This window comes from Paroedura picta, chromosome 1 (genome assembly GCF_049243985.1).
Source record: "Paroedura picta isolate Pp20150507F chromosome 1, Ppicta_v3.0, whole genome shotgun sequence".
NCBI classification, from domain to species: Eukaryota; Metazoa; Chordata; class Lepidosauria; order Squamata; family Gekkonidae; genus Paroedura; species Paroedura picta.
The window spans coordinates 102,326,755-102,342,817 of NC_135369.1; the positions used below are offsets into that span (position 1 = coordinate 102,326,755).

The 16,063-nt window shown below is 42.2% G+C and overlaps 1 protein-coding gene across 6 annotated transcripts in view; it reads right to left on the minus strand.

Annotated features, from left to right (window-relative positions):
- The window catches only part of GRM1 (glutamate metabotropic receptor 1), a 277,139-nt gene that overhangs the window by 38,570 nt on the left and 222,506 nt on the right, over positions 1-16,063 (minus strand). For 5 of the 6 annotated variants that reach the window (XM_077350562.1, XM_077350572.1, XM_077350581.1 and 2 more), the window contains 2 exons: positions 11,766-11,892; positions 2,198-3,128 (listed from right to left, as the gene is read on the minus strand). In XM_077350562.1, coding sequence (XP_077206677.1) covers positions 2,198-3,128; positions 11,766-11,892 — 1,058 coding nt within the window. The remainder of the gene's footprint in view (positions 1-2,197; positions 3,129-11,765; positions 11,893-16,063) is intronic. The other variant, XM_077350589.1, reaches the window with a different exon arrangement.

Consider the following 16,063-nt stretch of genomic DNA (forward strand, 5'->3'; position numbering starts at 1 on the left):
AAGATCAGCATGCATATGCTTGGCATAACAACAATAGCATAGTTTAGTCTTTCTCTACAAGCAAGCCTCTCATATTGCCAAGGATGCAGTAATTGCCTATTAGGAAGCTGAGTTTGTTTTTTATGTGTTAATGTGTTAAAGACGGAAGCAGCCTGAATAAATCCTAAATACAGAGGACATATTAACAAGCTAATTGGCCTTTCACTTCGAGTCACAGTAAAAGTACAATGAGATCTTTTGTTCTTTAGTATTGTGTATACTTCCTAGGGGAACGGAGAAACGCAAATATTAGAAGAGAGGGAACGAAAATACTGAAAACACTTTCAGTGCTGTACCAGTTCTGACAGACTACAGGTACATGTTCATTTGGTAGTGTTAAAGAAGGGAAACATGTTCTTCCAATGTATACTTTGTCCTGACTGCACAATATAAAGCATGACTGTACTGTATTAGTATGTGAACATTTTCCCCCAAATGCAGCTCTAATTCTTTTCCCTATCAAAAATAAATAAATAACTAAATAACTGATTCAGCTTCGTCTCCATACAAGGTTCTTTCCTAGGCTCACCATGATAGAGATGTTGTGGCAGCAAATTAATTGGAAAAGAGGAGGTAGTGACAATAGAAAAGGAAGGACAGAATCTCCCAATCTTTAAAAACAGGGGTCCCAGCTGCCCACCACCACCTCTGCCTGCCACCACTCAACTAGGTGGCAGGAATAAAATGGAAGGCAAAATTGGAGACATGTGACCCAGAAGTGACATCATCATGCTGGGTGACACTAGCATTTGTCTAAAACTTGCCTGGAATATCACCTTAAATAATCTACATTGCTTAATCCTTTGCAAAATTAAATTGGGAGGTTCCATCTTTTTTGACAGACTTGGCATTGCCTGGATGTAATCCTGATAATTTATTAAAGCATAAATATGATATGAAGGAAGCAAATGCTGTTGCCATTCACCAAATGTTTAAAAAATTGCAGTTGTTGGATAATTAAGGGTTAATACACACATTCATTTTGAGGGGAACAACAATGCTACCACAAACTGAGGAATCCCTTTTTCATGCATTTATAATTAATTTGATATGTAAAAAGATGATATGCTTAACCAGTAGTGGTTTTTTTAAGTGCCAGTATTCATAGATAAGAATTCATCCTTTTCCATCAATTTTCCCTTCAGGACTTGAGAGATCTCTCCAAAAAGTGTTGATAGTACTGGTGAGTAATGTTACCAGAATGCCCTGAGCTTAACCCATATTTAACCATGGCTCTCCCACATTCACACATTTGTCAAAAAGATGTAATTGTTTCAATTAGTCTAGTAATCTCATCAATTGCAAATCATTGTTTTAAAGGAAGAGATATATTTGATGAAGATGGCATTGGTTTGTGTTCAAATATTTGGGTTCACTGAAGGATCTGGATGCAGAAGGCTACTCACATTACTCAGCAAATTATTTATGTCAAACAACAGTAAGTACAGAATGGCTAATGACCCTGGGTGTATGCAATTCACAGCACACCCAGGAAGTGATGTAAAATGTTGGGGTTTGAGTAGCAGTTAACAATCCACTTGAGATCTCACAGAATGACATCTGATCTTCAGGTTACAGAAATCAGATTTCCTGGAGAAAATGGCTTCTTTAGCAAACTGTATGGCATGATCCCCCAATTAGATCCCTTCTGTCCCCAAACACCACCCTCTCCACCCCCTCCCCAATATTTCCAGGAATTTCCCAACCCAGAGCTAGAAACTCAACTTTCCACTTACATATCTTCCATCAACTCATATTTCTTTGTAAACATACCTTACATTACTAAACATATATAATTACTGAGAAAGCACACAATATTGTTCCAAAAGCAAGCTTACCAAGATTCTTCATAATGATGCCCTCATGCCATGCCTAAAAGGTGATCATACTTTTGTGTGCCTAATACTGTGGACAGGGAAAAAGAGGAAAAGGGAACCGGATCTATAGGATTGGAAGTTTATTAAACAAAGTCAGATAGGTGTTATTACGCCTGACACATAGCAGAGAACAGCTCGGTCCTCACCTCTTCCATTTTTCCTTATTGTGTGTCAATTGTTACATAATTATAGACCTTGTTGAAGATGAAGTGGTCTACTAAAAACAGAGAGAGATTATAGAATGAAAAAAGGAAAGACTAATGGATACCCAAAATACTTACTTTGGGTTTCCAGTGCCTGGCTTCTTCCTCCGGAATATGCTGAGGAAAGTGTTCGACCTACAAGGTGTCTTGCCATCCCCGACATGCATACGCACCACATCAGAAGTGGTGAAGGCACTACGGACATTCCTTTCAGGTTTGGCAATGATGATGTACATCTTGGGAGTGAACATGCACCCCAAGGCTACTGTCACACTCAGGCTCACTGCAAAGCAAGTAGTTATGATCTTGTAGTTGCTCCCAAAGTAAATAGGCACGAAGGCCAGCCAGATGATACAAGTAGTGTACATAGTGAAGGCAATGTACTTTGCTTCATTGAAATTTGCAGGTACGTTGCGAGTTTTGAAGGCATAGTAAGTGCAACTCATAATAAGCAGTCCATTGTAGCCCACTGGAGCAACCACACCTAAGTTGCTGGTGTTGCAGATCAGAAAGACTTCCTTGATGCTAGGGTAGGAAAGGACTGGCATAGGAGGTTCCATGATAATCAGGGTAATTACCAATGTTAGCTGCACACTGATCAAAATGGAGGCAATGACCACTTGAGCCCAAGCACTCATGAAACGTGGTTTACGGGTACATATTTTTTTCTTGCTCCCTGCCAAAATGCGTGCAATGCGGTTGGTTTTGGTTACGAGGGCTGAATAACACATGGCAGAGGAAAGCCCCACAAGGAGGCGTTGGAGGTAGCATGAAGTGACAGTGGGCTTAGCTATAAGGGTAAATGGGCAGATATAGCCTAGAAATATCCCAGCAAGGATAATGTAGCAGAGCTCCCGGCTTGATGATTTGACCACAGGGGTGTCCCTGTAGAGTGCAAAGATCAGTGTAACAAACATGGTGACCAGAATACCCAGGCAGGAGAAGACCACAGCCACAATGGACTCTATATCACTCCACTGAAGATACTTTACAGGAATTGGTTCACAGCCTGTAAGACACAGAAAATAAATATTTAGAAAAATTAAGTTACCATAGCTTTCTTACCACCGACAACATTATTGTATAGGATTGCTGTACCCTTGGTAATTACACATTTTGAATGCCTAAATTACAATCCTGAATGTTCAAAGCAGCAGTAGAGAGTCTAGCTAGAGTTAATCACGGACGGAATGCATCTCAAATGTAGATGGGGGATAGCATCAAAAGGATTTGAACTCAAATATTTATATTTAGATTGTATAATTACGATATATGCAGCAATCTGTAACCGCTTGGTGAGTTAAGGGTTAAGTGGGCGGAGTGTGGGCGGGGCCAGTCTGGGTGTGGGTCCAATCGGAAGGCACGAAGCACCTTCCGATTGGGCCCTCACCAGGACAGGCCAGAGTTCTAGCCAGTCGGGAGTCGTGAAGCCACTTGGGAGGCCCAATCATTGGGCCAAAGTTCTGACAGGGCCCACCCACCCTGTGGCAATATGGAGACATCACTGCCAGTCTGCTCCTAACCATCACAAGGAGAGGAGGTCAGTAGGGCTGCCAAGGGGGATGAGAACAGAGGCTTAGACAGGCTGCACCAGCCCTTTTTACCCTAAGGTTGTCCTAACTGTCGCGTCCAACTGTAACTTCCCTCTCTTTGTCTCAGAACCCTGACAGAGCTGGCAGGAGGCTGGTGAGTGCTCTCCCTCCCTCCCCCTCCCTTCAGGCCTGTTGCGAAGGAGCCTCTGACAGCCCCTGACTGAGGAGAGGGAGGCATTTCCGAGAGCAACGCAGGGTAGTCTGAGGGCATTCCTTTTTTGGGGGGGGAATTTCTCCTCCTGCCAAACAGTTGGCTGACAGGGAGGCCACAGAAAAGCCCCTTCTCACTTAAAATACTGCTCTGGCCGGGGGTTAGACACAGCCAAGCCATGTGTATTTCTTCTCCACAACTCTCTGCAGATTTGAGGCCTACTGCACAGCATTATTCTGCAGACAAAACTGGATGCTGTTGCGGAGGTTCTTTTGACTCCTGTTTCATCTGCACAACAACCCTGTGCAGTGGGCCTCAAGCCTTTCAGTTCAACAACAACATGTGTAGGAGGTCTTAAATGTTTCTTCTCCACTACAACTCTGTCCAAAGTAGCTCTTTTTGCCTGGGGAGCCGATCTTTATACTCTGCAGATGAGCTGTAATTCCTGTAGCTCTCCAGGCCTCATCTGTTGGAAACCCAATACCCCTGGGTTGTAAATATTCCTGGAAGTTTGGAGGTGGGACATCAAAATTGTACAATGCCTCAGAGTCCAACCTTCAAAGGAGCCATTTTTGCCTACAGTTGGGAGGGAGTGGTGCAGGTGTGTCCCTCCTGGGCTATGAGCTATGGCCCAGCAACTGTTTGTGTTTTGGGGAACAGACAGACAGACCAGCATCAGTCCTGTGAGTCTGGAAAGTGCAAGAAGATCTAAATAAAGAATATTTACAGCATGAAACTGCAAATAGTGAACAAGTAAATGGCTGGAGAGACATGGGAACTAAAGTGACTTTTTCAACCTTGGCCTGGCAAATAAAAAAACAGTATTAAAAACCTTACTAAGGTCAAGACTGCAGTGCACAGAGAGACTGCCTCTTAGGGTTGCCAGCTTCCATGTGAGGCTCTCTACCCCACTTCCCTCATGGGGAGTCTGCTATGGGGAGAGGAAGAGAAGACGATTGGAAACTGCTTTGAGTCACCTGAGGCCTGCTGGGTCACTGCAGCCCATTCCTAGTTCGCTAAAATCCCTCACAGCCCTACATCCATCACAGGTTGTCTATTGTGGGGAGACAAAGGGAAAAGGTGTTTGTAAACCGCTTTGAAGCTCCTTTGGGTAGTAAACAACAGGGTACAAAAATCCAGTTCTTCTTCTTCTAAGGAGCAACCATGAAAGAAGCATGTGGGAACATAACATTTTATCAACAGTGAAAACATGGAGACATATGGAGCAGGGTGGACACCTGTGTACTGTGACTACTCCCATGTGGATTAGGGCAGGGGGACATTTTGGTGTCTGTAGCCAAATTCACACAAGAAGGGAAATGATGCAGAACTGGGAGGAATAGATTGCCATGTAATCTCCCCCTAAGAAGAGTCTCCAGACTGATTTTCTCTTCACATATCTGAAGACATGGCTCTTGAAAGCTCATCTGTAACCACTATACCACAATTCCCAAAGGTCAGTCCTCTCCCATACTCAACATTCCAAACCACAGGTTTATGACACCCATATCTCCACACCCATGCCCTCATTTGTCACCATGCCACCACAACACACATTCAACCCCATGCTCTTGCAGACTGGACAGCTCCTTCCCTTCCTCTTCCTACCACTAAGATTTAGCTCCTGTTGTATTCCTGGATACAATGGGCTTTCCCCCTGGTATATCATATTTTGAATTTTTATACATCATAAATATTTTTGGACATAACAAGAATTTTATCAAAATACACTTTTGATAGCATCCATTCCGTTATTATTCTGCCTGGCAACATGTAAACTTCTGTACCCAATCCAGTATAATCATTTAAGGCTATGGGTACATGAACTCAAAAGCCAGAAACTGTATGTTATTGTCTTAGAATGTTCATTCTGTGTGGCCAATGCCAGATGCCTTCACACTCTAATAAGTCTTTGTTTTGGAAGCGTAGGTATGAATAAGTATATCAACATCTGTATATCTGCACATGCTGAGCATATGAAAAAGACCAATGAGCTGCCAAGAACATTATGGGTTGGACATTTCCAATAATAGTTGTCACACACAGTTTTACTCCCTCACAATGTTCCAATAGATTCAATACAACTCTATTCAAGCATAAAGATACATGTGGTTATAAATGTGAAAAGTTTTTGCTTGCTATTTTGGATTCTTAAAATATTTTTAAGTTTGGGGAAAAAAGACCAATATATAATTTTGATGGCATATTAGGTATTTTGATCTGGTAAATGAGATAAGAGACTAGAGGAACAATCCTCAGCATGTCTGCTCAGGAGTAAGTCCAATAATATTCAATAGCACTTGATGATGATAAGTGTTGTCTAGTCTCAGCAGATTTATGGTGACCCTCTGGGTTATAAGGCAAAAGACAAAAAGATGGTTTGCAATTGCCTGCCTCTGCTATGGTTCCTGGACTCCCTTGGTGCTTTTCCATTCAGGTGCTAACCAGGGATGACCATGCTTAGCTTCCAAAATGGGGCTAGCCTGAGCCATGAAGAAGAAGGAAGAAGGAAGAAGAGTTGGTTCTTATATGCTGCTTTTGTCTACCAGAGGAGTCTCAAAAGCAGCTTACAATAACCTTCCCTTTCCTCTCCCCACATCAGACACCCTGTGAGGTAGGTGAGGCTGAGAGAGCCCTGTTATTACTGCTCAGTCAGAACAGCTTTATCAGTGCTGTGGCAAGCCCAAGGTCACCCAGCTGGCTGCATTTTGTGGAGCAGGAAATCAAACCCGGCTCACCAGGTTAGAAGACAGCATTCCTACGAGGGTTGAATGAGACTTACTTCCAGGAAATATCACAAGGACTGCAGCCTTGCTCTTGAATTCCTCATGCCATGTATAAAAAAAACCAAGTCTAGGAATAAATTCACTTGAATCTCCTAGCATATAATGTAAGCTAAATGCTATTTGACTTGATTCAAGAGATTCCCTCCAGAACTTCAAAAGGGCAGCTCAGACCCAAGACTTGACTGAATGTACTTTGTAAGTCAGTCTGAGCTCTTCATCCGGTAAATGATTCCTGTCACCAGATTATGGCCAGAACATACAATGTTATTGTAATATATTATGAATGTAAGCATAATAACTAGAAATATGATTCAAATGACATTTGAGAGCTGGGTAACACAGATCCATATCTGCATGCTTCTTCCTCCTACACCAGAACAGCTCATAGGGAGATAGTAACACTGGGAAGGAGAAATGGTCCCCAAAGTCTTTACTGAGGAATTACTCACACATTGATGTTTGAGAGGAAGGTTTTAGAAAATCTAAAGTGTTATACTTTGGCTACCCTGAATCTACTATATTGCAGACCAGAGAAGGGCTGAGCACATACTTGTAGTTGGTCCCCAGAGAAAAGTCTTTGAGTCCCCAATGCCTTCTTCAAGCTCGAGGTGTCTCAACAAGGTGGCATGGCCCACTGGGACAAAAGTAGCACATATATCCAGTAAGAGCAGGAAGGATGACTGACTTTTGTCTATAATTAGACAGAAGTCAGCAGAGCCATCTCCATCCCATAGCCTGGTTTGAAACCAAACTAAAAAGCGTATCCAAGGAGAAATGGAACAGTACTGCTCTCTCAATCACTTTGATCAAAAAGTACAGATTAAAGGTAGGGCAATAGTTGATCACATCATTTTTATGTAGGGATGTGTTTTGGGGTTTTTTTTTTTAGCAGCAGGTGGCTGAGGGACTTCTACAGGTGCCACAATGCAAAAGGACAAAATAAACAAGTGCTCGTACAGGTGTATTCTCTGTTGGGACCCACAGTTTGTGGAATGATCTGCATGAAAAGGTCAAGAACCCTCACACCTTCCTGGCTTTCTGCAATCTATGTAAAGCTGATTGATTCCCAGAAGGCTTTCTGCACAGGCAATACTGTTGCACTATTACAATGTTACCCAGAGAATGACCTAGCGTGGAGGTTAGGACTATATAGTCAGTTTGGTGTAGTGGTTAAGAGTGGCAACCTCCTATCTGGAGAGCTGGGTTTGTTTCCCTGCTCCACCATGTGCAGCCAGCTGGGTGACCTTGGGTTAGTCACAGTCCTGTCAGAACTCTCTCTGGGTTAGAGGTGTTCTCACAGAGCAGTCTTGTCAGAGCTCTCTCAGCCTCACCTATCTCACAGGGTGTCTGTTGTGGGAAGAGGAAAGGAAGGTGATTGTAAGCTGCTTTGAGAAGCTGCTGGGTAGAGAAAAGCAGCATACAAGAACCAACTTCTTCTTCATCATCATCATCATCATCACTGTGTATAGTTTGTACTTTCTGTTATATAAAAAACAACTTTTCTTCTTGGTGTAGTGGTTAGGAATGCAGACTTCTAATCTCGCAAGCCAGGTTTGATACTGTGCTTCACCACATGCAACCAGCTGAGTGACCTTGGGCTTGCCACAACACTGATAAAGCTGTTCTGACCAAGCTATAATATCAGGGCTCTCTCAGCCTCACCCACCTCACAGGGTGTCTGTTGTGGGGAGAGGAAAGGGAAGGTGAATGTAAGCCATTTTGAGAATCCTTCAGGTAGAGAAAAGCAGCATATAAGAACCAGCTTTTTCTTCTTCTGTATCACTGTGTATAGTTTGTACTTTCTGTTGCTGTATGTAGGCTCCTATTATGTAATGTTTGCTTTTGTTTAACATGTCATGTTACTATTTATACTGTACCTCACCTCTAGTTGGTTTCCCAGATCTCTACAAGTCAAAGGTGTATTGCTTTGTCTTTTGAATTTCCAATGGCCATTCCGCACGAGTGTGGCAAATTGTAAACGCTACTAATTTGCAGTTATGCATGAACGTCGCACACAATCTGCCACACTTCTGAAACCGATCAGCAAAAAGTGATTCGTTGTAGCGCTTAAAGGGAAATCCAGAAAAGTGGATTCACCCTCCGAAAAGCGCTACACTCTTGCAAGCAATCTGCAACACTAGCGAAAAAGACCTGTGCATTAACATTGTTGTGGTTTCAGTAAAGTCCCTCCCCCTGGCTCTCTCCTCTGAACTTCCAGCGAAGCGATCACCTTTTTTTTTTCTTGGAGCGAGCAGAGAGCAACGAGCCAGCGAGCCTTCATTCACCCAGCGACGCTTCTCCGGCTGCAGTCGCTCCACAGAGCTGCTTTAAAGCTCCCCTAAGTCACCAAACACAACACAGCCCCGTTTGCAAGTTCCCTTTATTTTCAACCGAAAATCACGTCCTTGCATTGGGGGGGGGGGATTTTTTTTTCACTCAGGGGAGCGTGGCAACGATGAATCAGCAGCTCACATGCCAGCTGCCAGCTAGATGGGTCTCTATGTTAGGAGGAAGCAAGGAATCAAGGAATCAAGGCATATTCGTTGCAACGTGCGTTTTTCTTTTTTTAAAAAAACCTGTTCTTAAAGGGAAAGGGGCTTTTCCGGCGCCCATTGGCTGTTCGTTTGATTGACGGCCGGGGGCGGGAAAAAATCGCTTCCTTTCTAGCGATTTTTGGCAAGACCGGAAACCTGTGGGAAACTATTGAAACGCTACTGGATTCCACTACAAAGGTAGGTATGCGTTACGCCGAATTCCACTATTTTAAATTCCGTTATTTCTTTCTGCAAGCAATCTGCCACATTGATCCCTGTGCGGAATGGGCCTATTGATTGTACTGATTTATTTTACATAATCCATCTTGAGTCCCAGTGAGAAAAGCAGACTATAAGTAATGTAAACAAACAGACAAGCAAATTGTTTTGTTTGGATCTTTGCTCCTGGGCTTATTCTGCACACAATAGATAATACACTTTCAATGCACTTTAGAAGTAGATTTTCCTGTTCTGCACAGGAAAATCCAGCTGCCAAAGCACATTGAAAGTGCATTATCCTTTTTGTGCAGAATGGACCCTAGTCTCCCAAACACTTATCACATGCGTGGAAGCCCTGAGAGGGCCTTTAGATATTCAGCAGGTTCTCTTGTAGGACCAACTGCCATGTGGCTTCTGTCAGACTGAGTGCATGAGGATGGCTGAACCAACTTGAGCTGATAAAATATAATTATGGGGAGAAGAGGGTTGTGGCAGGGAGGACTAATTTGCTCTATATAATGGAGAAAGATGACAAGAAGCCTAATTATCAGTAGATGCAATGTCTACATTGCCAGCTCTGAAAGAATTCTATATGTGTGTGTTTCACTTAGAAAGTTGCATCAGAACACACAGAACTATCTAGGCTTTTTGCTTATTTATTAATTTAAATAGTTAAAATTACAATTATTTCCATGTAGGTGACTTTCCTATAAGCAATATGTTAATCAGAAGGACCTAGAAGGGTAGTGTTGGGATGCAAGCCAAAAATGTTTATTATTTTTCCATTATGAGTGAATGAACTCATTATGAGTGTTAGACACATGCTTCTTTTTCAGTGGCATTTCATTACAAAGATAGATGCCCTGTTAAGGAGACATTGCTTGGTTTTGGCTATCACTTTGAACATACACACTGGACTGCTTCAAAAAGTGGGGAGTTTGTAGGGTCACACTGAGAAGATAAAGCAGTTCTGGAGCCATGCCAGCCAACTCCCACACTGTCCTAGCCACCATGACCTGGGTCCAAGCCAAACAGACCCTGTAGTACTGCGAGTAGTGCAGGGATCTCTTGGCTCTGCTTGTTGCTGAACACCAGCGATCCCCCCCAGGACAGCAACCAGTAAGGAACTTGTCAGGTAAGCTAAGGGCCAGACCCTACAGTGTTTTGCCAGTTTTTTCCTTAGCCTACCCAAGACAGGTGTGAAAGTACCTATGCTGTCTGCTATCTTGCTCTGTGCCTTGCACACAGCATTTCCATCTATATTCCATCCAGGCTTTTCATTAGAGGTTTTATCACTCCAGCTTTATAATTGTCTGCTTCTGAGCTGACATCTGTTTTATGGATAGTTTGATGCTGTTCATGTTCCTGGGTTAGTTTTAATGGCTTCTTTTTTATAATTATGGGAAAGAAGGTGGCATGGTGTAGCTCAATCTCATCAGATCTTGGAAGCTAAGCAAGGTCAATAATTGGATGGGAGACCATGAAAGATGACTGTGCAAAAGAAGGCAATGAAAAACCACCTCTGCTTGAAAGCACCTTGCCAGGGTTGCCGTAAGTTGGTTGTGACTTGACAGCATTTTAGTATGTTTTATAATTTATTATTTTAATTGTAAGATACCTTCAATCAGCTCCTGAAAGGTGGCACATAAATCTCATGAACAAATAAATAAATGTGTAACAAGTACAGTACAATGTGGAAAACACTGAAATTCTACCTATATTTACTTGGAAGTATAATTCACTTAATTCATTGAAACTTACTTCTGAGCTGCACAATTGCAGTGGAACTCTGGAGAAAACATGCCTAGGATTAAGTTTCTGATGACATATTCCCTATTAAGACAAAGAGACCATTTCCCTGCTTTCAGCTATAGTAAAGAAAAGATATGCCTGCACTGCACCGCAAAACCACTGGAACCACAGGCCACTTGGAAACTTAGGTGCATTTCACATTCACCCACATTGACATGGGAGCCACTTCCCAGAAGTGTGATCCTGTGTAGCTGTAGTCTGTGTAAATTCCAGAAGCATGTAGGTGGAACTGACTGCCTAACCAAGAGGGATGGCAATGATTAACCCAGCGAGACCCATGCAGTTGATGGCACTTCTGTTGTTTTGTTATCTACTGTCTATGCAGATACAGATTTTCAGCAAAATCTAAAAGATGCCCAATGATTTGTCAAGCAATACAGGTAAATAGAATATGCTGAATGAATCACTCTGTTCTTTGAGTTTCTCATATGTATTCTGGCTATATTATTTCCTAACTACAGAAGTAGTGTAAACCAAATCTTGGTGTACGCAGGGAATCCGTCTCTATTCTGGGACTAGTGAGAAATTATTATAGAACACAATTGTCCTTACCTGTCAGGTCAGTATTAGGCCACCATCCCAGGTCACAAGCTTTGCATGTGAACTCGTCCTGAACAAATTCGTTCTCCTTGCAAGCTGTGCAAATCCAGCAGCAACTCACTTCCCCCTTCCTTATAACCTACAAGACATTTTTCAAAAAGTAAATGAGACACTTTAGAGTGCATATTTGTACAGAACTATTATACAAAGAAACATAAACATAGTCCCAGCAAATGTTAATGATAATCCTGACTCAGTTCATTTGAGCCAAAACACCTTTTTAAAATTACAAGTCTTTGATACATTTCCAAAACCATTTGCCCCCTGAACTGAAAGTGAACACATTAAACGTTAATTGGCACCTAGTCAACAGGAAACCTCAGTTAACTGGTGGGCTGAGTGGAGAAACTTGCTGGGCTGTAAACGTGGAAAAGCTTTGATAACCAGCATATTTGATTCACTAGCACTTCCAGTCCCCATGGATGCTGGTTAACAAAGCTTCTGCTGTCAAAAACATAGCTATAGTCTGGATTTTGATTGCATATAGAAAGTAAAGGGAATCTGCAGAACAGTAAAAGTGTTCCTATTATCACAGTCCATGCGTTTCTGTTGTGCTAATGTGTGAGTTTTTTTTTTTTTGTGCAGCCCCTCCCCTTACTATGGGATAAGGAGTTAATCTACTGTCCATGAACTTCATTGGGTGCCTGAGTTCTAGCATTGGGGGTGTGTGTGAAGTTTTCTCTATTCACTTTCTTTATCCCATATTAATTCTATGTTCCCTTGATTCATCTTTTTCAGTTCAGTTTATTTCTATAAAAGATCAGCTCAAAATGAATGAAAGAAGACAATTAAAACTGCCACATAAAATACCAAGATCAACAAAATGGACTTGCATGTGCCATTATAATCCATCTTTCTAAAATTCTAGCACACATTTCACCACAAAGGGGGTTAGTTATTTGAAAACCATCTTTTATATGTGTATTTGGAATAGAAAATTGTAATGGCCTAAGACAACATGCAATAAACTTTTGATTGACAGACTGTTTTTAATTTGAGTAGCATTCTGAGAACTTCATTGATTGTCATCTTAATTTGATTCAGTTCTCCAAACACCCCTCTCCAAACCAGCAGCTCTGGTGTACCTGCATGTTCCATGGTGAAAATAAATGCAAAGAATTATTTCATGTTCTCAGTCATGTCTTCATTCTCCTTAAGTAATACTTTCACTCCTCTGTCACTCAACAAGATAACTGCCTCTCCTACTAGAGTCCGATATATTTGAGGAAACACTTAGGGCCATTCCGCACGACTTAAATGTAGCAGAAGTCTTACCTTTGGTAAACGCTACAAATTCAACGTTCCGCATGATGTCGCACACAATCTGCAACACTCTTCCAACACTCCTGCAAAAAGCGCTTTGTTGTAGCACTTTTCAGGGAATCGGGAAAAGTGGATTCCCCCTAAAAAAAAAATGCTACACTTTTGTGCACAAGCTGCAACACACTAACGAAAGACATGTGTGTTCTCAATGTAGCGGTAGAAAGAAAATCCCTTCCCTGCTCTTGCCCCAAAATTCTGGAGAAGCGATCGCCATTTTCCCCCCTTAGACCTGCGAAAGCAACGAACGAGCGAGGCTTCACTGGCTAAAGTCCCTCCACAGAAGTAATTTAAAGTAAAACAAAGCTCCCTAAGTTCCCAAGCACAACACAGCCCCCTGTTCTGCACTGCCCGTAATTTCGGCCACAAATAGCACCCGTGGGGGGGGGGGGTTCTACTTGAGGAGCGTGTAAACGATTAATCGCCAGCTCCTATGCCAGGAAAAAGGTCTTTCCGATGCAACGATTGAACGCATATTCATTGCAACGGGTGTGTTTGGTTTAAAAAAAAAACAGTTCTTAAAGGGAGCTTTTCGGAAGCATGAACACAACAGCCTATTGGCTGTTCCATTTGATTGACAGCCAGGGGCGGGAAGAAGTGCAGAAAAAAATTGCTTCCTTTGTTGCGATTCCAGCGAGACCGGAAACCTGTGGGGAATGAATGAAACACTACTGGGACTATTCTACTAAAAATAAAGGTATGCAGAAGGATGAAATTCCAATATTTAATATAGCGTTTCTGCATTCTGTGAACATTTGACAACATTGGTCCTTGTGCGGAATGGCCCTCATTGTTAGTCTTAATGTCTTTTGCAATCTGTTCCTCAAATTCTCTTTTTGTTAACTTTGTTGTCAACTTGTAAAGGGTCAGCAACTAGAAACATGGTTGAAGTAATTCATTCCAGCCTCAATTTTTGGGATCACTAATGTATTCATGTTGGGCTGTCCTGCCATGGTCCAGTAGTGCAATTAACCATAGTCCCTTTAATTTCTGAATAGAAATTTTTCCTGCTGAAAAAATAAAGGCAGCAGCACTGGCAGGTACTTAACTGGCTTTTATAATTAACACAACCCTTGGAAACTGACATGTCCTAAATTCTTTTTTACTCCCTTGGTGGAACACTTTGTGTTTCCAAGTCACTTTAGTCATGTTATTGGCTACTCATGAAATATTGCTTTAGAGCACATGAACATGGCAGGTGGCAAATTGCTTTTAGGTAGACAAAAATGCAATCAGCAGGTAGAGATTTGGTTTGCAACTTTTAAAATCCTGTGACGTGCAATCGTTGGTCATAAACGGTACTGTGTACATTTCAGTCTCCCTCCCTCTCCCTGAGAACTGCTGTTCAGCTAGGTATTGATTTTATGCAGCAGATTTTATATCACATGTACCTTATGGTATGCCCTTGGAGAAAAGGCTAAGGAAAGTCAGTTTGGTAAGAAACCAAGTTAGGATTCATTTGGATAGAAGCCCAATAGAATTTAATAAAGCACAGCAGACAAGTGTTGATGAGAAGTACAAAGAAAAGATAATCAATATTATTGATATGCCAAGTCTGACATGACATGGCACAGGAGACACACTGAACACTAATGCTATTTAGGAAACATCCACATTGTAGCACTAATATAGCTCCAAACAAAAACATTTCCTGGAAAGACGTACTAACAGTCAGATCTGAGCCGCTGAAATGAATTTGGCCATAATTACTGCTGTGCCACTCACACTGATCCTACAAGCAGATATCAGCACAGGACAGCTACAGATGTGAAAGTAAGGATTGCCCAGGCTCATTCAAACTTATGCTGTAATAAATCTGCTGAGGTTTGCACAAGATTCCATTTTGGTTTTGCTATGACAGACTCCCACTACTGGGCCTCTGGAATTGTCTCTGTGAGTAGTAACTTTGTCTGTGCTAAGACCTTGGCTAGGCTTAACACAGGACTTAGTTCTCGGTTCCAGTGATAACATGGCAATAGATAGAAAACCATAACAGACAGAGGTGATATCAAGATTTCCCCCACTATCAGTGCCATCCTAAGCAATCACTTGGCTTAGAATGATATAACATCACTGAGAGTGGATCTGTTCATTACCTAATAGCACTACTGGAACCTACCCAATGTAGGTAATGAATCTTTTGTTTTAAACTGTACTGGTTTGCTGCTATTGATGGGAGGAGGTCCAGTAGGTTGGTTACCCTGCTTCAACATTGGTCAAAAGTATAGGTATTCATTTATCTTGCTTTTCTGTAAAGACAGTTTGGTGTAGTGGTTAGGAGTGCGGACTTGTAATCTGGCATGCCAGATTTGATTCTGCAGTCCCCCACAAGCAGCCAGCTGGATGACCTTGGGCTTGCCACAGCACTGATAGAACTGTTCTGACCGAGCAGCAATATCAGGGCTCTCAGCCTCACCCAGGGCATCTATTGTGGGGAGAGGAAAAGGAAGGCGATTGTAAGCCACTTTGAGACTCCTTCAGGTAAAGAAAAGGGGCATATAAGAACCAACTCTTCTTCTTCTACATCTGATCAGGCAATCAGAAGCACCATTCCTCATCCACTCCTAGTTGCCAATAAATCTAGCTCTTAGTATAACAATATACAAGTGTAGCCTTATTAATTAAAGTTTGCCTTCTGACCTGTGTTTAGTAACAACTCCCAGCAGAATCTAGTATATGGCATGGGGGGGGGCAGTAATGGAGGTAGACACCATCCTTAGTGCCTCACACAACACTAAGCCCACACAAGACTTAATGGGGCTGAGAATGCAACCCTTAAAAAGCCAGATACCAGCCAGCTGGCCTGTGGTTGCTGGGCCTTTAATTGTCAGTCATTTGATGATCAACTATCTGTCAGCTCTGCCCTTGGGTTGGGAAAGAGAACTGGCAGGTCAGAATCACTTCAAGGTTGTCATTGGTCCCTTAGGGCT